General features: G+C 56.5%; 1 protein-coding gene across 1 annotated transcript; it reads right to left on the bottom strand.

Moving 5' to 3' along the window:
• Positions 1 to 7,116: 7,116 nt before the first annotated feature.
• Positions 7,117 to 20,712, bottom strand: WNT10A (Wnt family member 10A). The gene is made up of 4 exons (XM_020904702.2): positions 20,083 to 20,712; positions 18,769 to 19,031; positions 10,993 to 11,372; positions 7,117 to 8,290 (listed from the first exon to the last, which is right to left on the bottom strand). The coding sequence occupies exons 1-4, from the start codon at positions 20,190 to 20,192 to the stop codon at positions 7,793 to 7,795; spliced, it is 1,251 nt and encodes a 416-aa protein (XP_020760361.1). The 5' UTR covers positions 20,193 to 20,712; the 3' UTR covers positions 7,117 to 7,792.
• Positions 20,713 to 22,424: the final 1,712 nt, after the last annotated feature.

The raw sequence follows: 22,424 nt of genomic DNA, 5'->3' as shown, positions 1-22,424 counted from the left end.
TCCTGTTGTGCCAGAAAGTAAGGAAATACTCAAAGAATTGTGGTGACAGAAGTCAGCCTGGCAGCTGGCCAAGTCTGGGAAAGTCTAAGCATCAAAATAAATAATGAAGCAATGAGTAAAACACTCACATCTGTAATATTGTTGCATAAAGCTGTATAGCCCAAATCTAATCATGAGGAAACAACAAATAAACCCAAGTTGAGGGACATTCTACAATATAATAGGTCTGTAGTCTTCTGAGTCATCCTGGTCATAAAAGTAAAGGAAATCTTAGGAACTGTCTCAGACTGAAGGAGACTGGAAAGACATGACAGCTAAATGCAATGAATAATTCTGGACTGGATCCTTTCATCATTAGACCAGTTGAGGAAAGTTCATAAGATCTGGCAGTTAGATAGTATTAATGTATCAATGTTAATTTCCTGATTGTGAGTATTGCATTAGGTTATGTAGGAAAGTGAAAAGTTTGTGAAAGTGTTAGTAGCTCAGTCATGTCTGACTCTTTGCGATCCCATGGATTCTAGTTCACAGGTTCCTGTCTGTGGGATTCTCCAGGCAAGAATACTGGAGTGGGTTGCCATTCCCTTCTCCAGGGGATCTTCCCGACCCAGGGGTTGAACCCAGGTCTCCACACTGCAGGCAGATTCTTTACTATCTGAGACACCAGGGAATATACCCTAAAGTATATATGCTAAAATGTTAGGCATTGTGTAGGCAACTTATTCTCAAGCAGTTCAGGGAAGGGGAAAGTTCTTTGTACTATTGTAACTTTCCTGTTACACCAAACAAAAAGAAAAAAGACAAGGAAACAGTGAACAGAATCTCTGAGGCAATGGAGAATGAGAGGAGGGTGAGGCAGTGTGATATCAAGCACATGTACCAAAGGGTTAAATACGTCTAAGGGGAGGACATTTAATGATATATAGTGTTGCAAAGAGATCAAAGAAGATCAAGACTGGGGAAAAGGTATTAAAATTATTTTCTACATTGTTAATCATGACAGCATCTTTATACATATGTGTTACAATGGAAAATAAATCACCTATTCCATTCACAACAATACTGGATATGCATTTGGATTTGAAGACCCTTCTAACAACTTCTCAGTTCTTTAGGCCCTGAAATTCAGAGGTCGGAAGCCTGCTTTCCCTACAAAGCATTATGATTTTAGGAAGAAAATCCCAATGACATAACCATATTAACTCTTGTCAGGAGGTCTCCCTAATTCCTAGTTTTAAAAGGGTTCTTTTACCATTTAAAATATTCTAATGATGTAATTCGATGGTCACATTTTGAGCAAAAATATTCTGGAAATGAAGTTATTACCATGCCAAGTAACACATGTGCATTAAAGGTAAATGAAAAATGTAGATAAAATGGAGACAAATTTTAAACCACCTAAAATTCCATCATCCAAAAATAATTTGTTAGCATTTTGCTGCCTATTTTAGACTTTAAAAGTGCAAATCACATCTATAGTTTTTTTGTTGCAATAAAGGAGGGATCCTTCCTTGTGCTATTTTGCATCTTGCACACACACACCCTCCTAGATGAACAGCAGACCGTCTCAGTCCCTAAATATACTTCCAACCACCTCATTTTTAAGGGCATAGCGAGGAATTCCATCCAGCAGATGGGCAGCGATTTATGTAATTATGTTCCTATTTGCGGACTTTTATGTTGGGCGCTGAGAGACCTCACCACAGTGCTTGCCCTCGAAGCCTGAACGACTGAGATGGGAGGCTGGGTGACAGCTGGGTCCCCCGGACAAGGTTTTAAGCACACAGGGACCGAGGAAAGGGGGTCAGCGAGGCCGCGGCCGGCGGAGAGCAAAGAGCCTAAGGAGTCGGATTTGAGAGCGACGTGAGGCAGAGGGTGGGGTATACGCAAGGGCATGGGGAGCCGAATGGGTGGAACCCGAAATCCTTGGAACTGGAGCGAGACCCCAGGAGGGCGGCGGTCCAGGCGGAAAGCTGGTGCGCCGCCGCTAGGCACCAACAGAGGGCGCTGGGTCCACAGCCTTTCCAAGTGGGCGGGTCCCAGCTGCGGGCCAGATGTGAGAAGCTGGACCACGGGAGACTTGAGCTCTCCCCTAGCTCCTGCAGACCCACAGGCGAGGGGAGAGGGAAGAGGGGATGGCAGGGGGCAAATGTGGTGGCAGAATCCCCACGTCGCTGCCCTGCAGGCTCAGGGACTGTTTTGCATTGTGGGGGTTGAAGCGTGGGAACCTCCCGCCCAGAGGGGGCGCCATGTTTCGGTTCCCAGAAAAACGAGGTACCGACTGGCTCAGCAGGACAGAACCCGGTCCATCCCGCGGGGCGTCGGGCCAGGAGAGACCCACGCTGCTGTCTGCGGCGGGAAAGAGAGCCGGCCTTGAGGGCTTTGAGCTCTTGCGTCCTCAGACACACCACACACACACCCCCTGCTCTCTTTCTGCGTTCGAGGAGGAAGAAACTGAGACTGAGAAGGACTGAGCACCGAGTAGACCTCTCCTCCCCATATTGTCTGGAGCGGGGAAGTTGGGCATAGGGCCACAGCCCGAAGCTTTAATTAAGGACCCCTGACCGGGGACTACCCCCTGGGACCCCGCCCCCTTGACCTGCCTGAGGTCCCCACCCCGGGCCGCTTCCAGGACTCCGGAGTGATCAGCTGCTGCGCGCTCGCCGTAATTGGCGGTGCAGGCCCTGCCTGGCAGAGGACCGGCGGGCGGCGCAGGGGAGGGCGAGGGGCTTAATTGCAGGGCTTCGGGTCGCAGTCTGGACTGCAACTCCGCTTGTCGGGGTTGGGGCGGGGTAGGGTATGGACACTTGGCTCGGCGAACCCCTCCCCACCCTGGAGGAAGCCAAAAGATCTTCGGGGTCGGTAGTTGGATCCCTTCCCCGGGAACGGGAGATAGGGGCTTGGACCCCAGCGAGAGTTTGGGGGAGAAGAGCGGGAAGTCTCCGGAGAGCTAGGGTATGGAGGGGGGGCAGATTCCAAACTCCCCATCCCAACCCCAAAAGCCCTGGTTCGTCTTGTCCGAGACTCCTCCCTAGTTCTGACCCTTTCCCCTCCCCTTTCTACCGCCCCCGTCACCCCCCTTCTCGTATCCCCAGGGCGCTCCCACCCTGGGGAAGAATGTGCCCTCCTAGCGCACCCTTGCCATGGTAACGGCACACCCCCACCCCCGCGCACCGCAGCGGCCGGGCCTGGCCCGGAGGGCGGCGAGAAAAGGGGGGGGGGGGGCGGTGGGAGCCTCCCAGCCCCGCGGACACACCTCAACTGCCCTGGTTGCCATAGCAACCGGGGGCGTTTGGAAGTGCGCAGCCGCGAAGTGGCAAAAGGGCGCTGCTCCGGATCCGGCACCCCTCTAATCCATCAGCAGAGGACCCTAGCTCCTGGGAAAGACTGCAACCCCTCAACTTCAAGGACGAAATCCAGCGAGGGATCATGGGGCGTCCCAGCCTCCACGCAGGACAATACTAGGGAGCAGAGGCAGCCGGAGGGCCCCAAACAGCCAACTTGAAAAGGGATCCCCTTGAGCCAGCCCGTCCCCCTCCCCCAGCGGAGCCCGAGGGGGCCGCTGGCAGCAGGAAGCCGGGGAAGGGCCCGGAGGCGCGCAGGCCCCACAGCAGAGCGGTGATTACAGGGACCTGTCCCTCCCGCCCCCGGCTCGCACTCTCATTAAGTCATTTTTTCCCCTGTTGGAAAGTCCCCGAGCCTTGAGCGCAGGGGTTGGGGCGACCGCAGGCAGCTGCCGGCAACCACATGAGAAGGGGCGGGGGGGAGCAAAGGAGGGAGGCCTCAACTAGGGCTTGGCCAAGCTCCAGCTTGGAAGGCCCCCTGCCGGGGGCTAGCTAGGGGCGCATTAATGCGGAGGAAGGCAAGGGAGGGCCCGGATGCCCCCGACCTTGCTTCTCACCCACCTGGCCCTCCTACAGCTGCAGAGGCCTCTACCTTGCCTCTCCCTTCTTTTCTCTGGCCCAGGGACCTTGGGCGACTGAAAAGCAGGATGCCTGGGTTCTGATCCCCGACTCCAGTCTGGCCGCCTCTCCCTGACCCTTAACCCCACCACTGCCTGCTGATCTATCCACCACCTCGTTCTCTCTTAGGTCCCTCCCTTCTTCCCTTTGGGACCATCCAGGCTCCATGGTACTTTTTGCTCCTGCAAGGAGTTGGCCCAGTGTCCATCAAGGTGAAAGGTGTTGGGGTGGGGATGGCTTTCTCCCCATCTGAATGAACTCTAGTTCACCTTCTGTTCTCATGTCCAGATCTGAACCTTGGTCCTTTCTAAGCTGTTGGCAAGTTCTCCCTCACATTTACCTTCACCGTCCAGCTTTAGTTCAGTCTATTTTCCCTGTTTCCAATCAGCACATTGATTTCTGCCTCACTTTTCAGCCAGTGTGTATAAGTCCAATCAATGCCTCTTGGGACCCATTTCCCACCCCTTATCACTTGCACATTTCCCTTTAGGGTCCCAACCAAGTCCCACACACTCTTTTTCAAATGTGGGGTCCAGCTTTGCTTTCAACTCTAGTCAGCTTCATACCCAGAGAGAGGTTAGGGAGTGGGCAACACCCTATTTGTTCCTTCTCCAACTTTCCCTCTCTTCCTTTATAAGGTAAAGTTAGCATATATCAGATCACCTTGAGAGTTTCCCTGGTGGCTCAGCGGTAGGTAATCTGCCTGCAATGCAGGGGACACAGGTTCGATCCTTGGGCTGGGAAGATTTCCTAGAGGTGGAAATGGCAGCCCACTCCAGTATTCTTGCCTGGGAAATCCCATGGACAGAGGAGCCTGGTGGGCTATAGTCCACGGGGTCACAAAGAGTCAGACAAAACTTAGTGAATAAACAACAACAGATCACCATGACTTGACTTGGTTTGACTTGGATATGCCCCCCACAACCCGGTGTCCAGTTCCCTGCTCCACCTCACGGCTCACCCCTCGCTCTAGAGGTACACCCTCTACAGTGTTATAACTCCTACCTCATTATCCCAAACCTCATTCTGTATCTCTCTCCAGTCCTCCTCCCCCAGCTCTGTCCTCCTAAAGCCTGGAAGGCAGAGGAGGCTGAAGCCACAGCTAATGATATAGTGGACACTGCTGGGGGCTAGAGGGGTTGGGAGTGCCTCCCCAGGCCTTCATTGCCTCTCCCTTACCTCCTACCCTGAATGGCAGGGAGAAGGAAGGCAGGTAACCCAGCCCCCACAGCTCCCTCCTGAGTGAACAAGAGGAAAGGAATGAGGCAGGTGTGTCTGGCTGCTCCTGCCCACCCCTCCTGCCGGGGGACTCTTACCCGCCTGCCTGTGGGGCTGTCTTTGGGGGGATGGGGAGAAAAACCCTGTCTTTTCCAGAAGCAGAAGAGCTGAGCATGTGGAAGGCCCTGCTGCTTTAGGCATGTCTGGGAGCTGCTGGGATGCAGGCAGTTGGAGGGAAGGGAACTGAGGGCAAGTGAGTGGGGGCAGCTCACCCAGGTGGTGAGCCTACGGGGGTGCATCACCAGGAGGGCTTCCTTCCTTCTCACCCCTACTCAGGGGTGGAGAGATTTGAGTTAGGGCCAGGGAGGTATGGAGATGTGTGTAGGCTGGCAACTGGGAAAAGGAACAAGACTTCATCCTCGGCTGGTTCATCAAGAAGGGTGCCATTCTGGGGTAAACTGAGGCAGGCAGCAGGACTCTCAACTGTGAGCAGCAGGAGACCTGGATGAAGTTGACAAAGTGCACTTTCTCCAAGATCCTGACCCTCCCTCCCTCTCCACTGCCTCCTCCTTGAGGGTCTATTCCAGAAAAACATCAGCTCTGAGAGCCGAGGAAAGGGCAACACTGGACCTAGGCTGCCAGCTCCGCAGTGTTCTTCTGAGGGTCTAGACGGGAGGCCAACTGACCTGCCAAGGGGTACCCCCAAACTGGGGATCTGGGGGCACAAGAGGCCCAGAAAGGATGTCCCCCACCCCCCAGCCTTATTTACACACCCCGCCTCCCCTACCTGGACTCAGAGAGACCAGAATCCAGACAGTGAGTCTCCTGGCCCTCCCCCGCCACCCTTCTCCCCGGCCGCACCTCCTAGCCCCACCTGCTCCCCGGGGCGCTGGGCTGGCTGGGTTGAGCTGGGTCTTGCCCAGGATTACTGCTCTCAGAGTGCCTCCTGTCTCTGCTGACGGGTGCTGCTGGCCAACACTCGTCCTGGCTTGTGGCAGAGGGCTCAGGCACAAGGTGGACAGCTAGAGCTCTAGCCTCCAGGGCTCCTGATCCGGCCCCTTGCCAACTTCCCCACCACCTCCTGTCTAATCCAGGCCTTATCTCTGGTTGTCTCTCCTACCTGGCCCCCAGCTGTCAACTTGTCCCCAGTCATTCAGTTCCCCAGACAGCAATCTATGTGGGAATCAGACCATGACACTTGCCTGCCTAAGACCCTCTGAAGGTCCCCATTTCTCTTACATAAAATCCCAACTCCTAAAAAAAAAAACAAAAAACCCAACTCCTTACCTTGGCCTGGAAGGACACACCATGTGCCCATCCCCCTACCCCCACCTGGGCTGCTCCTTTCCGACATCTGTCCCTTGATTTCTTCCCTCCAATCACACTGGTCTCTTTGCTGTTCCTTCTGAGATCTTTCTGACCTCAGAGCCTTTGCATTCACATGGCCTCTGCCTGGAAAGCCCTTAACCCTCGATTTGTGCATGGCTCTGGCTTCCCTGGTAGCTCAGCTGGTAAAGAATCTGCCTGCAATGCAGGAGATTCCAGTTCGATTCCTGGGTTGGGAAGTTCCCCTGGAGAAGGGATAGGCTACCCACTCCAGTATTCTTGGGCTTCCCTGGTGGCTCAGATGGTAAAGAATCTGCCTGCAATATGGGAGACGGGGGTTCGATCACTGGGTTGGGAAGATCCCCTGGAGGAGGGCATGGCAACCCACACCAGTATTCTTGCCTGGAGAATCCCCATGGACAGAGGAGCCTGGCAGGCTACATATAGCCCATGGACTCGCAAAGAGTCAGACACAACTGAAACGACTTAGCATACACATTTTACACAAATATTTTAGCACAGTTCTCCTCATCATGAGGTCTCAGCGTGCAGTTCTCTCCGATCAGCAGCTTTATCTAAAGGGGCCCCACTCCCCACAAATCACTCTACATCTAGCACCTTGCTTTATTTTCTTCACATCACACAGCATTGTCTGAAATGCCCTTGCTTGTGCATTTTCTTGTTTATTGCCCATCTTCCCCAGCCAGAATGTAAACTCCAAGAGGGTAGGTGCTGTGTCTCTTATTCACATCTGTATCCCCAGCACCTCTCATCCTCACAGAGTGCCAGGCCACAAAGAGTGCAAAATAAATATTTGTTAAATGAACGAGGAGGGGCAGGGGCTTGTGGAGGAGAACCTCTGAGGCCTCTGCAGAAACACTTCAGCTCAGTGATGTCCATTTCTTCTTTGCACTCCTCCTCCCCCTACCCACCAGCTTCCATTGGTTTCCTCCCACTCCAGCGGAAGGGGTGAGGAGATAAAAGGAAGCAAGCCCAGAGCAAGCCTGGCTGACACTGCCCTAAAGTGTGGGGCAACCTCCAGCCCAAAGGAGCTATCTGAGCTTGGGGCAGAGATCCGGGAAGCGAAATCGGTCCTGAAGCCCACAGAAGTGAGTGGGGGAGGTCCAAGCAAGCCTGAACTGTCCCGAGATTGAAGTCTTGATGACCTCAGAGCTGGGAGGTTCCTATAAAATCTTGTGGTCCAGCCTCCACTCCCAGGAACCAAAGGTGATGCTCGGCCAAGACGGCAGCCACAGAGGGCCAGCCTGAGGGAGGAGAACTGTCGCTCACTTGCAGACGCTGACCCACTCCGTGATGCGGCACTCCTCGCACACCACGAAGCAGCACCAGTGGAAGCGGCAGTGACAGCGCTCACTGCGCGTCTGCCGAAGGATGTTGTGGCCGCGGCCACAGCACATGCTGCCGCAGCCGTCGGGGCCCGCACTGCTCTTGTTGCACAGGCGGCCCACGGTGCCCGCCGAGTCCAGGCGCGGCTCCCGCTCGCAGAAGTCCGGCGACTTCTCGAAGTAGACCAGGTCGGCGGGGCTGGCGCGGCGCCGTGGCCCTGGGAGGCCCGGGGCGGGCGAGGGTGCCCCCGCGGGACCCGGCTCCAGCTGTCCGCTGTTGCGGTTGTGCGGCCGGATCAGCGTGGCGCGGTGGAAGCGGCTGCGCAGCAGCGCCCCCACCGCGCGGAACTCGGGCGTCACCTGCCAGCAAGTCTTGAGCTGGCAGCTGCCTGACGTGCCGTGGCACTTGCACTTCCGCCGCATGTTCTCCATCACCGCCTGCAGAGGGAGGCACAGGGGAGGGTGACGCCCGCGGCCGGCCCCACTGCCCTCCTCCCCACACAGACCTTGGCCTGGGAGAATCTCAGAGGCTTTGCAAACCAACTCCCATTGAACAGAGGCAAAGGCTGAGGCTCGAAGCCGGTGGGTGGGTGGCACAGCTTCTCAACCAGGCAATCAGGACAAGAGTTCTGCCTCCTCTTCTGCTGTTCTGTCTTTCACCGCCCACCCGGTCAGACCCCAGGGGAATTCCCTCCTTCCTGCACCCCTCCTCTCCCACCTCCTTTCCCAGCAGCTGCAGGGGGCCCTTGGGGCTGGAGGCTCTTGCTTCCTGAGGGGGATCCCAGATCCTCAGGGAAATTCCCTCTTCTTCCAACCCTCAGGTAGGGACCAGGAGCAGGGGTGTGCTAGCCCCACTACCTCCCAGCCCAAAGCCTCTGGCCTCACTCCAGGCTGTGAGGAGAGACTGTGGGGAGTCTGAGAAAGCCCCTTTCTTCCTCTGGGCCCTGTAGCACTTTGCAAGGAGCCTAAGGGGAGGGCCAGGGGCTGGAGAGATTCCCCTTCCCCTCCTCCCCATCATACAGGCTGGGGCTTATTCTGCCCAGCACTGAGTGCCACCATTCCTCCTAGGAAACAGCATCAACAGGAGCCAAAGGCTCAACCTGAATACAGAACCAAAGGGAATGCAAAGAGCCAGACCCCCAGGGCAATGAAAGTGGAGAGAGGCTCCTGGGCTTCCAAGGGAGCTAGTTACCATAATACAACCTATCCACTTCTTGCCCAGCACTTAGCCTGCTCTCCTGAGTCTCCTCCCAAAGAGCCTCACCAGAGACCCTAGAGGAAACTGGCTACATGCCCCTCCCCCTGCTCCACTCCACAAACACAAAGCAATGATCAGGGGCCCTCAAACCTGGGCAATATGGCCATAAGAGAGGGACCCCATTCCTCCAAGTCTTAAAAGGCTCTGCAGCTTGTATGTGCAGCCTGTGGTGTCAACACCACGTGGAAAGCAGCCCAGTGCCTCCCCAGGCCAACAGCTCCAGAACATCTGCTTCCCACAGGCAGCAGCCATTAATTAACCAGTTTAACAAGGAGGAGGAGGCACTGTTGGTATGGGCTGAGGTAGTAATGGAAGCTTGGGAAAAGAGCTGCATGAACAGGGCAGAACCGGGTGGGAGCTGGACGTGACCTCAGGGTGGATATGCCTCAGTTTACCTCACCTCTCAGTCATGATGGGAGAGCTGAATCAGCTCCAGTCTTTGTGGAAGAAGGAGGTGAACCAGCCTGGGCTGAGAAGCCAGGAGAAAGTGCCAGCCAGAGTGAGGGGAAGCCAGACACAAGGCCTGAGCAGACGGGGCGGGGCCGAGAGAAGGGACAGGGGGCTGAGTAGCCAAGAAAAGAGGGAGCTGAGCTACCACGAGGGCTAGGGAGGCATCTTCATGTAGACTACACTATAGAACAAAAGGGTTCAGGGCTCAACTGCTTGGAGGTGAATCCTGCCTCTGCCACTTTCTCACTAGTTGCATCACCTTAGCCAAGCTTCTTAAGTCTATTTGTGCCTCACTTTCCATATCTGAACACGAGGTGAATAATAGAACCTTCATAGGTAGGTTTAAGTGAAATATGCAAATATGCAGTAAAATGCTCCAGAACAATGACTAACACAGAGAAAGGACTCAATAAATCGAATGTGTGCTATTACTTTCCCTTCTTTCTTTCCTCCACAACTCCCTTCCTTTGTTTCATCCTTTCTGTCCTCTCCCTCTCCCCCTCCCCCTCCCTTCCTCCCTCTCCACTCCTTCATCCTCCTCCCCTTCTTCCTCCTCCCCCTCTTCTCCTTCCTCTTCCTCCCTTTCCTTCTCTTCCCCTGCTTCTCCTCCTCCTCCTCCTCTTCTTCTTAAAGGGGGGAGCCCCCTTTAAGATGAATGACCCTTTCAGGGAGTATGAATGTTGGAGGTGGCAGGGGGTGCAGAGAAATGAGGATGGTAAGAACACAGTACCACTGTGGCCCCAGGGAATCTCCCTTTGCAGGAATTTCTCGTTCTGCACTGAAAGCCTGGGAGAGGAGGGGTGTCTAAGCATAGGGAAACAGAATCAAGGAACATTCGCACTAGGGAGTCTTACAGATCATCCAGTTCAACCTTCTCACTTTATAGGGGAGGAGACTGAGTGGCAGAGCTAGGCCTAGACTTGGAGGTCCTGACTGCAACCCAGAGCTCTCCCCTCCGCTCACAGCAGGAACTGGGAGGATCAGGCTGCTCAGCAGAGGGGAAGCTCTTCCAGGTCAGAGGCTGTTTTGTCCTCATAGCCCCAGGCCTAGCCTGGTGCCTGGCACACAGTAGCTAGCCAACACATATTTGATGACCAAATTAGGAGGGGGCGATGATAAGCTGGGGCTTCCCTGGTGGCTCAGACAGTAAAGAATCTGCTGCAGGAGACCTGGGTTGGGAAGATCCCCTGGGGGAGGGCACAGCAACCCACTCCAGTATTCCTGCCTGGAGAATCCCCATGGACAGAGGAGCCTGGAGGGCTAGTCCATGGGGTTGCAAAGAGTCGGACAGGACTGAGAGATTAAGCACACACAACGATAAGTTGCTGAGTTAGGGACAGTGATAAGGTCTCCAGAGGAGAGATGAGCCCGGGGGAGGGGAGGGGCCCTAGGCAGAGGGGTCTGAGCCGGCCCAGCGGGGTGGGGCGCTCACCTGCCTCCCTACTCGGTTGTTGTGGAGCCTCATGCGCGCATGGATGTCTCTGTGAGGTTCCCGGGAGTCCAGAAAGTCTTTAGAGAAGCGCTCTCCAAAACCCACGTCAGGGCTGCAGCCGCCCCACTCCCAGGAGTCCTGCAGGCCGGGGCTGGCAGGGGGCAGGGCAGGGTGCTCGGGAACTCCGTGGCTCAGGCCTTTGCCGCGCTGCAGCGCTTCCAGCTGCAGGCGGTGCAACTTCCGACGGAAGGCCTCCTCGTCGCCGCGCCGGGACGCGTCGCAGCCGCAGGCCCTCAGCTTGCCCAGGGCGCAGGCATTGGATACCGCGTGCACCACGCCCGCTGCCGAGATGGCGTAGGCGAAGGCACTCTCTCGGAAACCTGGGCGTAGAAATGCGGGAAACGGCCTTTGAGGGGCCCTCCTCACCCAGCCTTCTCATCGCACCGAGGGGAAGCCGGGCCCAGTGTTGGGCGGGGGAGGGATCTGGTACAAGGACATAGACTCAGAGAGGGGCAGAAATTACGCCGCCCCGCCGGAAGTTCTGCACGCGGGATGGAATACGGGAGGACTCCTCACAGCCCTCCTTTTTGAACTCCTTTCCCTTCACCCTTAGCAAGCTCAGAATTTGTGTCTACAGCTCTCCCGTTGGACAGACACTATCTAGTAAACATTTTTTTTTTTTTTGCCATCAAAGACTTAAGTTATTACCTCTCATGCAATATTCGCCATTTTAAGATAAGCCTTCAGAAAGAAGGCAAATTTTAACCTAAAAGAAATAAATTACCAGTGATGGAATTCTGGGCCCCAGGGGACGGTAATGGGCAGAAGGGTAAGAGGAGATGGTATCCTCCTAAGGTTCCAGCCCCAAGATATCCTGACTGCAGCCACCCCTTTGGGCACATCACAGAACACCTTCTGATGGCCAGGTACCAGAGGGAGGGAAAAGAGCCAGCGGAATTTCCCCCTTCCCTGTCCACGTGACATCCCAGAAAGTCTGCTCGGAAAAGGGCATTGCCCAGCCACCCTGCCTGCGGTTTGTTCAGGTCAGCTGAAGAGGTTGTCTCAAGGATGCTAGGAGTGAGCCCCCTGCTGACTCCGGGTTAAGAGTATAGTCATGTTGAGGGAATTCCCTGGTGGTCCAGTGGCTAAGACTCTGCACTCCTGATACAGGGGGGGCTGGGTTCGATCCCTGGTCAGGGAACTAGATCCCACATGCCACAACTAAGATTCTATGCAGCCAAATAAATAAAAATAAATGTTAAAAAAAAAAGAGTATAGTCATGTTGAACACTGAGAAGGAACAGTTAGCTAAGGTAGATGCCTTCATGAGATGCTCATGGGTGCAAAGCTTCCCAGATGAGTGACTCTCAGGAGCCCAGGACTTGTCTACACTGCTCCTCCTCCTTGACATTCCCAGCTTGAGCCATTCTCTGGGTCTGTGGCAGGGGGAGGCCTACTTGCAGAGGAGAGTTGGTCTTCTGGACCTGCAAGCTGCATCTTATTCTGCATCTGAGAAAGGACCGGCTAAGGGCAGGTCTCTGACCAGACTCTGAACCCGAGAGAGTGTGAGCAGTGGGAGAAACCAAGGGTAGTAACAGCTCCCACATGAGCAGGAGATTCTGCTGAGCCATAGACACCTGTGGGGAAGCCAGAACTCGGCTAGGAGCTGATGGCTTAGGAGAGGCCAGAGATTCAGAAGAAATAACTCCAGATCCTACTACCTCAGCATCAAGACTGAGAGGACTTGAAGGCCTCACTGACCCCAGAGAGCCAATCAGGACTGGACAGAGACCTTAACCCAGTCCTGCCCCTAATGCTTACCCTCTGCATCACAGGGCCCTGTCCCCCTCTCCCTGCCTGGCGAAAAAAAAAAACCAGAAAAGATGTGTAAAAGAATATGAACTCTGGAGCCAGACTGCCTGGGTTTCAAATCTTGGCTCTTCCACTTACTAGCTGGTAATAGCTATGTGACCTTGGCCAAGTGACTTGACCTCTCTGTGCCTCAATTTTCTCATCTGTAAAACATCTGTCTCATTGTTGTTCCAAGAACTGAGTTAAGAAATTTAAAATGCTTAGGATAATACCTTACTCCTAGTAAGGACTACGTAAACCCTCGATATTTTTGAGAAGTTCTTTCCTGCTGTCTGACTTCACCCACTGCTGCTGCAGCTTCAGGCTATTGCCCTTCCTTGTTTCCCCAGCCAGGCCCGGAGCTCTGCAGCTCATGGCCCACTCTAGAACAAATCGCTTGGGTCACCAGAAGCCCATAAAGCAGATGGTCCCTCTTTAGCTTCTCATTCCAGCCGATGACATCTCAGGACCTTTTCTAAGAAAAACCCAGCTCTGAGGAAACAGGAAGGAACAGAGAATAGGCAGGAGCCCTCAGAGGGGGCTCTGGGAACTGGTGGGAGTTGCAGAGGAGTAGACAATGCCCTGGGAGGTGGGGCCCAAGGGAAAGAAAGGCAGACTCTAGCTGAGGCACACACCCTGTATTTATCCCTTGCCTTTTATCTGTGGGACCCTGAGCACTTATTGCCTGGGGTGGGGGAGTCATCAGCCTGCTTCTAGGACAAATGGCCATATATAGACCACCAGAGGCAGCCCAGAAAGCACCCCTCCCAACACACACACACACACACACACTTACACACACTGTACAAAAGAGGGGTAATGTAGCTGGGCCCAGCCCCAGCTCTCCCAGCTCCCAGGCCTGGTCACTTTCTACTGAAGGACATTTGGCTCTGGAGAAGACCTGCTTCTGAGTAAGAAACCCAGATAGCACAGTTCCCAGTCCTCTGACTGTCTATGCATAACACCAGGAAAGAGCAAGTTGCTGGCCCCAGGAGATGTGCTGGGCCAACCCAACCACGATCTTCCAGGCTCCATTACATTCAAGGGCAGGCCTAGAGGAATCTGGAGAAATGTAGCCCACAGCTTACAAAGAACACCCCTACCTACCCTGGGCAGCTAAAGATACCATCCCATGGCCTCTGGCACCTCTCACAGCCACGTGTAGGAGTGACCAGGCAAGGCTTGTGTGGTCACCCTCTGCTCCAAGCATTCAGAGAAGGCCAGCCCATTGGGTCTGCCCCCAGCTCCCATTCTGGGCCCCAGTTTCGGTCCTGGCCCCAACTGTCTGGGGCAGACGCAGGCACAGTGCCAGCTGGCCAGCTGGAGGGGGAGAGGGGTGGGGCCTTGGCCAGCTGGGCTGCCCGGAGCACTGGGGGGTGGGGGCTCGTTAAGACGCACAATTAGCCGCCCTGCCTTTGATCTGGGACAGGGACTGCCAGCATCTAACTGGAGTCAGCTGCTGCTACAGGACGCAGCCAACGGCCAGGAAGGGGCTGGGGGAGGAGGTTTGGAGGGCAGAGAAGTGTGGAGGAGAGAGGACTCGGGAGCCAGTGGGAACTAGGAAGGTTTAGAGAAGCTTGGGACCTGCCCATTCAAGTCAAAGAGGGAGGAGAGGTGGAGAAGTCTGGTCTCCATTCCCTCCACACAAATAATCTGTGTGCAAATAATCTGTGCGTGTTCATGTTCCCGGCCTGGGAGAGAGAGAGGGTTGCGTATATGTGGGAACACTTAGGAGTGACACTGAATGTAGCGTCACGTCTTCACAACTATGGGTAGGTGCTGGTGTGTGAGAGTGCGCGTGTACATGTCAGTTCCATTTTTTGGATTACTTCTCCATTGTACCAGTTCACCTCTGGGCACCAGGTAGGAGATCATGGTGGCCTTGCAGCTTGGGAGGCAGTATGCAGGGGGTTGAGTGCAATCTCTAAGAACAGCTGGCCTACACTTGAGTCCTGGCTCTGCAGCTCATGTACAAGCTGTGTGACTAATGGCAAGTTACCCAACCTCTCTAAGCTTCATTTATAAAAGGAGGATAATGATAGAACCTAGTGCATGGGGTTTGTTTGAAGATCCTACAGAACAGGTAAAGTGCTTCAGAACAGTGATCAGCAAACAGCAAGTACTTGGGTTGGGAAAGTCTCCTTCCGGAGAAGGGAATGGCAACACGCTCCATTATTCTTGCCTGGGAAACCCCATGGACAGAGGAACCTGGTGGGTAACAGTCCAAGAGGTTGCCGAAGAGTCGGACTCAACTTAGTGACTAAACAAACAAGAATAACAGGACTTTAGGTGATCCTGTTAGGATATGATTATGATTATGGTTAGGATAATCATTAGGATATGATTGCCTGTTCCTTAGTCTCCCCATGTGAGTACCATCACATATCCCAAGCCCACACATAAAAACAAGACTCCCTGAGGGTGAATGTAAAAGGGAGGTGGGAGACAAAGAGCCAGGGCCTTGAAGAGCAGAGGCTAGACTCTCAAATTGCTGGGTTCTCCTGGGCTGGGAGCCTGGCTTACTGCAGAGCCTCACGCCCCCTCTTTCCATCCATTCTGAATGAGTCTGGGCCTTAGGGAGGGCGGTTCCCAAACTGTGCCAGTGCTCCAGGACCTGCTGCATGAGTCTACTCTCTCCACCACATCTGTCCCTGTCCTCTCATCCCTTCTAACTCCAATGCCCAAGTCCAGCTCTAAACAGCCCCTTTCTCAAATCTCCCTCTGGTCCCTGCATCCTGAGTAAGAGGTGGAGTTCTTTAAGCCACATAATAAAGAGCTCCTTCTAGCCAATGTTTGTCCAGCATCTCACCCACCCAAGCACCAACTGTGTGAGTCCTCAGAACTGAAAGCTGGGGATATCAGGATCCTTGGGTCACAGCTGCCTCTGAGATGGGGGTGGTCCTCTCACAGTTTATTTAGGACTCTAGTCCCCTAGAGACCCCACTCTCCCTGCCTCCCAACTCCCAGGTTCCAGCAGCCCCATCTCCCTCTCCTTGGTTGGGGAAAGCCCTATTGTGTGTCCTGCTTCCCTAGCACCCACCCCAGGTGCTCAAACACCCTTCCCTCTACCTCCTACATGAGAACTCCATCCCTTCAGCCAACCCATTGCAGGGAAAGTGTCAGGACAATTAGATGACAGTGACAGTACTCAGGTGGAAGACCTGGGGGACCACCTCCTGGAAGCAGTCTCTGAATTTTAAACATGGCGGCATGCATGTGCATGCTAAGTCACTTCTGTCCGACTCTTTGCAACTCCATGGCCTGTAACCCACCAGGCTCCTCTGTCCATGGGGATTCTCCAGGCAAGAATACTGGAGTAGGTTGCCATGCCCTCCTCCAGGGGATCTTCCCCACCCAGGGATCAAACCAACGTCTCATGTCTCTTGCATTGGCAGGTGGGTTCTTTACCCACTGAGGCACCTGGGAAGCCCAAGTGCACCTTTAAAAGAACTCCATTGGCAGCCTGGGTCAGAGGAGGGGTCACCATACTGATAATCCATATGGGGAAACTGGGGTCACCTGATCTCCTCATGGACAATCTGTGACTTGAAAAGAAGGGAGACTGGGGGAAGAATCCAGTCCAGGGGCTCCTTACTGCCAAGACTGGCCCATGGGATTCAAATTTAGCTAGTCCTTGAGGTGATGGGCCAAGAAAATGGTCCCACAAGAGTGTGGAGTGAGTGAGGCAGCGCAACGGTGGCCCTGGGAGGTGAGCAGAGGGGTGCGGAGTGGACATTTCTTTCCAGAAGCCCTCCGAGGAGGCCATCCTCCGAGGAGGATGGAGAGGTAGAAATGAGGTGTTGCAAAGGGGAGGTGGGGGTGCAGGGAGAGGCAGAAGCCGCAAAGGTAGGCCGGAGTTCTGAGGCCAAAGGCAGGAGCCCAGCCTCCCTGCAGGAGCCCAGGAGCCGCGCTGTCCCGCCCCCTCCCCGCGCTGGGCGCCGCCCCGCGCCGGCTAGCCCCGGCAAGTCTCCCCCCTCCACACCTCACCTCCCCCCCTACCCGTCCCCCTAGCTCACCTCCCGCTTATTAAACTGCAGGTGAACCCGGGAGCGCCTGGCACAGCGCCAACCCCGCGGGGTTCCACCGCTCCGAACTCTCCCCCAAGCTGCAAAGCCCCCGTGTCCTCCACCAGCCCGAACGGGCCTCCCCCGGTCGAAGCAGTCGGGGCGCCTGGGTTGACTCGGTCTAGAGGGGGCAGGAGGACCAGAGGGAAAGAGGGGACACGGAGGCCCCGGGAAGAGGGGCGAAGAGCTAGCCTCGCCTCCCCAGAAGAGACAGGGGTGCCCGAGTCCTCAGCGAGCGGAACCCGGAGCAAACTCGGAGCCCAACGCTGGCGAGAACCGGACTTCGGGGAGCGCGGGTGACCCAGAATCCTGGAGTGGGTTCGGGCGCGCGGCAGCGGGGAGCGCCGGCCCAGCCCGGCCGGGGCAGGAGAGATGCAGGGGCCTGTCACTTCGTGTCCGTGAGCCAGGCGGCAGCGGGGGCGGCCAGGGCGGGGCGCCCGGCCGGATCGGGCCGGCAGATCGGCCGGGGGTCGCGGGCATCCTCTCCCGGCAGACTGCCGGAGGGGCTCGCGGGCAGCGGGGCGGGCGGGGCGGGAGCGCGGGGACGGGGTGGGTGGGGGGGTCGCCCTCTTTGAGAGGCGCGCGGCTGGGGCCGGGAGCCGTCTGCCGCGGCCCGCGGGGATTAGTTCGCGGCTGCATGCCGCCACACGCGTCGGGCTGGGCTCGGCCGGGGAGAAACAGCGCCCCGGGCGCGCGGGGGAGGGAGCAGGGAGAGCGCGCGGGGGCGGGGCGGGCGGCCAGGGGCTGGGCTGGGGGAGGCTGGGGTGGCCCCTGACTTGGGGGCTCCGGGGATGCGCGGAGGGGTCCTGGTGGACAGGGAATGCCCCGACTCAGTTCTTTCTGAATTTAGGGTACATTAGAGTCTGACTCTCCCAAAAGCCCGTGGGCCCAAAAGCCACCCAGTACAGGGGTACCTGGCCTCCTCTCCTGTCACCTGAGAATCGTACAAGTCCCAAGGAGTCAGGTCCCCACGCTGTCCCACCCTAGTAGTTGCGCGGAGGAGAGAGAGACACAGTCAGGTCCATCCAGGAGGCAAGACCCCCATCTTTTCCCAAAGACCTGAATCAAAGCTTAAGATACCAGGGCAGGAGGTGGCTGTGAGGGGAACTGATGAGGAAAGCACCTGCCATCTCCAGCCCAAGCCACTCTAGGGATTGTCCGGGTGGGTCACCCAAAAGTCCAGGGAGGGGGACAGATAGTAGGCTGCAGCTTCTCCCAGCCATGAGGGGAAAAGGGATAGGCAGAACCGTAAGTGAAGCCTGTTGGGCAGAAGACAGGCACACACCCAGTGCCTCTGATTCAGAGAGGGTTTGCAGGGGCAGCAAGGATGACAGGGAGGCTGGTGGTGTTCCCTGCTGGGAAAGGCTTCTGCAGAAGTATAGTTTTACCTACTTAGGCTTCCCTCACCTACACTGTTGGGCAAAGGTCCCTGACCCCTCTTCGTGTGGATTCTGGGTAGTTCATCACAGGCCCTCCATCCTAAATGCTATTTACTAGTTGGGTATAGGGTAAATTGAGGCAGGTGACAGATATGGTTATTTCCTGGGCCTGAGATATGCAGAGTCAATCTCAGGGCAGGATAACCCAGGAGTTCAGTTCTCAGGGATGAAACCTGCCACCTGCATCCCACACAGCCCAGCCTGGAGTCACATCTGCACCGTTCGTCGGACTGCCCACCCCCCACCCTCCAACCATGGACTTGCCCAGAGCAGAAAGAGGCAGGAGGAGAGCAACACGGCTAAGAGATGAGCACCTGGGGAGCTTGCCAGCTTGAAGGAGTGGGTTAGGAGAAGGCTGGCAGATCACCTCTGGAGTTGGGGTGCTGAATGGGGTGGGCAGGGCGAGGGTGAGGGGCAGCTACCTCTGCTGAAGATGGGACTCTCATAAGGGATCTTGTTTCGAGTCTCGAGACTAGAGCAGTTCCAGCGCTGATCCCGAAACTGGTGCTGGCACTCATGGATGGCGATCTGGATGCCCTGGATGGCTGAAGCAGCCACGTCAGGGTGGCGCACACACACCTCCATCTGCCGCTTGCTCAAGCCTGGCAATGTCAGGCACACCGTGTTGGCGTTGAGCACGGGCTCCTGGGGGAGGCGGAGGCCCAGGATATCGTTGGACGCAGACCTGCAGGCAGGTGGGGTTGGGGTGGGTGAAGGTTTTGGGGGCTAGGAGGGCCCCATCTAACTATACACACTCTGTCCCAAAGGCCATAATCCATCTGTCCCAACCCCTGCTTTCCAGGGTTTGAGCCCATCAGTGTACCCTCAAAGCACTCTCCTTTTCTTGACCTTCTCACCATCCTCTCCTCCAAGACAGCCCACTGGGCTGCACACCCATACTGATTAACAAGTGCAAATGCGCACACATCCGGTATGCCTTCGCACACAGTATTTCATAAGTACATCCCCAGGCATTGATGCGCTCAAGCGCAGCGTTCTCCGGGAGACCACTCCCAATGGCATGCTTCAGACAGTCACATTCATGCAGACACACTTGTGCACACATTGAAGTGGACACACAGATGCAGGAACAATTACCTACATGCACACTTCCTCAGACGTAGTTATACACATACACACGGACACTCACAAGTTCACACACATGTTCATCTGAACATACATTGATCCATGAGCCCTCATATCCGCACATGTGCACACAGACTGCTGTTTACAACTCAGCTTGCTGGGCTCACTTGACCACAGACAGAAAGACACAGACACACACACACACACATGCATATGCACCCTAAGGACACTTCTAGCTGCCATCTCTCATTGACCTCACCTGGGCGACCCCCTTTGGGCTCCCACCCCCTGCCTCTGCCTAGGGGCAATCTCCAAGGTAAAGCTTGGCAATTTGAGCTTACTCCTGGGGCAAGGTATGTACCCTCAGCATAGCAGGGACTCCACGTTGGCACTTGCTGCCCCCTAAACACACTTCCCCCTCTAGTAGCCATCACTCTTCTGGGCACTGCCCTGTCTCCCTGGCTTGCCCTTATTCTGTCACCAGTTCAACCCCCTCCTTGTGAGAGTACTCTTTTCATTGGTCATCAACACTTTCCTGCGACGCCGTCCCTCCCTCCTTTCAGGGTCCCCTGCCCCAGCAGGCGCGCAGAGGCCCCTGTGGCTGGGGGTCCCAGCTCTCCAGGAGGGCGGGGCATAAGGTGAGGGCTCACCTGGGCACGGAGGCAGCCAACAGCAGTAGGAAGAAGAGAGCGCAGAGCGCGGGCCGCGGCTGGGGCCGAGGTCGGAGCCGCAGCCAGGGGCAAGGGTGAGTGCTGCCCATCGCGCGCAGGCCGTGATGGGCCAGGAGTGGGGGGCTCACAGCCCGGTGGGACCGGCGAGCCAGGGGCGACGGCGCATGATCCGCGGGGGGTCGGGGCGGCTGCGACACACAGCTCCGACTCGGGTCACGGCTCCCAGAGCAGACGGTGCCCGCCTCCCTGCTCCATGGGGCAGCGCCCCCGGGCACCGCCCTCGGGGGGGGGGCGGCGGGCGGGCGCACCGGGCACCTCCTGGCACAGGGGTTCGGGGAATTTCCCGAGGCCCCCCTGCAACAACTCCTGGTGCCTCTTGAGTGTAAGGGGGGCCCGGAGGTGCTGTGGGCTAGAGAAGAGAGGCTGGGGTGCCGGGGAGCCCCCGAGCACAGCGCGGTGAGCCTGCGCTTCCTAGGGCGTGCGAGGCTGGCGGCGGGGTGGGGGGAGTTGTGGGGGGGGCGGCGCTGTCTGTGCCCGGCCCCACCGCCCAAAAGAATGAGTGACTGTCCCGGCTCGGGGAGCTCGGCCGCCTCCCCTTTCCTCCCCCCAACCCCCGTGTCTCAGGGCTCTACCCCACGTGACGTCACGGCGACGGGGGAGGGGGGCAGAGGCGTGTACTCCTCCCGAGGCCACTGTGTCTGCTTAGCATTGGGGTGGGAGACGCGGTGCAGACCGTGCGGGGAGGGCCTGGGAGAAGAGGTGTTGGGGTCTGCGTGATCAGGCCCAGGGCGGTGCCAGTGAGCCGGCTGGCTGGTTTGTGTGGGAAGGTGTGTGTTACTGTGAGGTGTGTGCGCCCGGCTGAGCCGCAGCTGCTGGGGAGCCACCCCCCTCACCTCCCCCCACCCCCTGCCGCATATACACACCTGCAGGGACTGGGAGGGGCTGGCCCTCTGTTCGCCTCCCCCACCTCGGGAGGGACTTCCCAGGCTTGGCTGCTGAGGCAGGTGTGGGGTCCTGCAGAGGGGGTTGGCAGCCTCCCCCGCCCCCCCCCATCTCGTTCTTGTTGGCTGTGCAACCTTCAACAGTTGCCTCCTGGACACCAAGCCACCCTCTGCCTCAGTGAAATGAGGTTAATGAGACCCACCTCATCTCATCAATGAGCCAGTGAAGGTAAAAGTCCTGGGACGCCAGTGGGTGCTTATCTGGGAGCAGAGCATCCAGGGGTGGCATACCCTAAGAGGAGGGATTAGACAGCCTTTTAATCATGAAAGTGTGCTTTGAGGTCATCTTATTTCATCCCTTTTTATTTCATAAGAAAATACTGAGGCTCAGAGAGGGTCATGACTTACTCAAGGTCACCCAGCAAGTTAGTGGAAGAGCTGGATCAAAGCCCACTTGAGCATAGCAGCAGCAGTCCCAACAGTGAGGCCTCCTTCCCCATGCTCAGCCTGTAGATACCCCAGGTCTCACCTTGGCCCTGCCTCTTGGTGCTCTGGGAGCTCCCAAACACCAGCTTCCTGGCCACTCCTCAGGGCCACTCCTCTCTGGGGTCCCTTTCTGTCCTCGTATCCCAGCTGAGCAGTAGGCTCGCCTGGCAGGATGAGTGTACCGGATCCGGGTAAAGGGCCCGAAAGCCAGAGAGGTGGGGACAGAGGCTTTAGCTTCTGTTTCTGGCTCTAACCTGTGCCCTGATAGCAAAACCTATGCCCACTGTGGCCTTGACATCCCCCTCTGTAAAATGGGCACAAGCCTCTCACTCTATACCTATGCGTCCCTCCCAACCTCACTGCCCCCTCTCTGAAGAGAGCCCCTCCTGGCTTAAGGATAAACAACCAGAGCCTCTGGGCTCAGAGACAAAAAGGGGCCCATTCCTGGAATCAACCCCCCTCCAGGGAATCGAACGAGAGGGGTGGGGCCTTCCCTGTCCCCAGACTGTCAGGTGGTGGGGGCGGCCTGAGCAACAGCAGGCTGACGGCATCTCCCTCCTTCTCTCCCCCATCTCTGCCGGGAGCCACCGCAGCTGTCAGGAATTAAGGGCTTGAGGCTGCTGGGGGTGGGGGTGGGGCTGTGGGGGGTTCAGTCTGGCTGGACAGCAGGGAAACAGCCGGGGGCAGGAAGCAGTCTGCGTCAGCCAGAGCCGGGTTTGACCCCAGCCACCCCCTGCCCTCCCCACTCCCCCCTACCAGGCTGCAGGAAAGAGCGACAGCTTGGGTCTAAAGTTTGGGAAGGGTCTGGGGAGGGGCAGGGCAGAACCAGTCTCAACCCAGGAAGGAGGCGTGAGCCCAGAGTAGGACAGAGCACCAGCAGGGACAAGCCAGACT

The sequence above is a fragment of the Odocoileus virginianus genome, chromosome 30, assembly GCF_023699985.2.
Source record: "Odocoileus virginianus isolate 20LAN1187 ecotype Illinois chromosome 30, Ovbor_1.2, whole genome shotgun sequence".
Lineage (NCBI taxonomy): Eukaryota > Metazoa > Chordata > Mammalia > Artiodactyla > Cervidae > Odocoileus > Odocoileus virginianus.
This window is presented reverse-complemented; position numbering and strand designations above follow the sequence as displayed.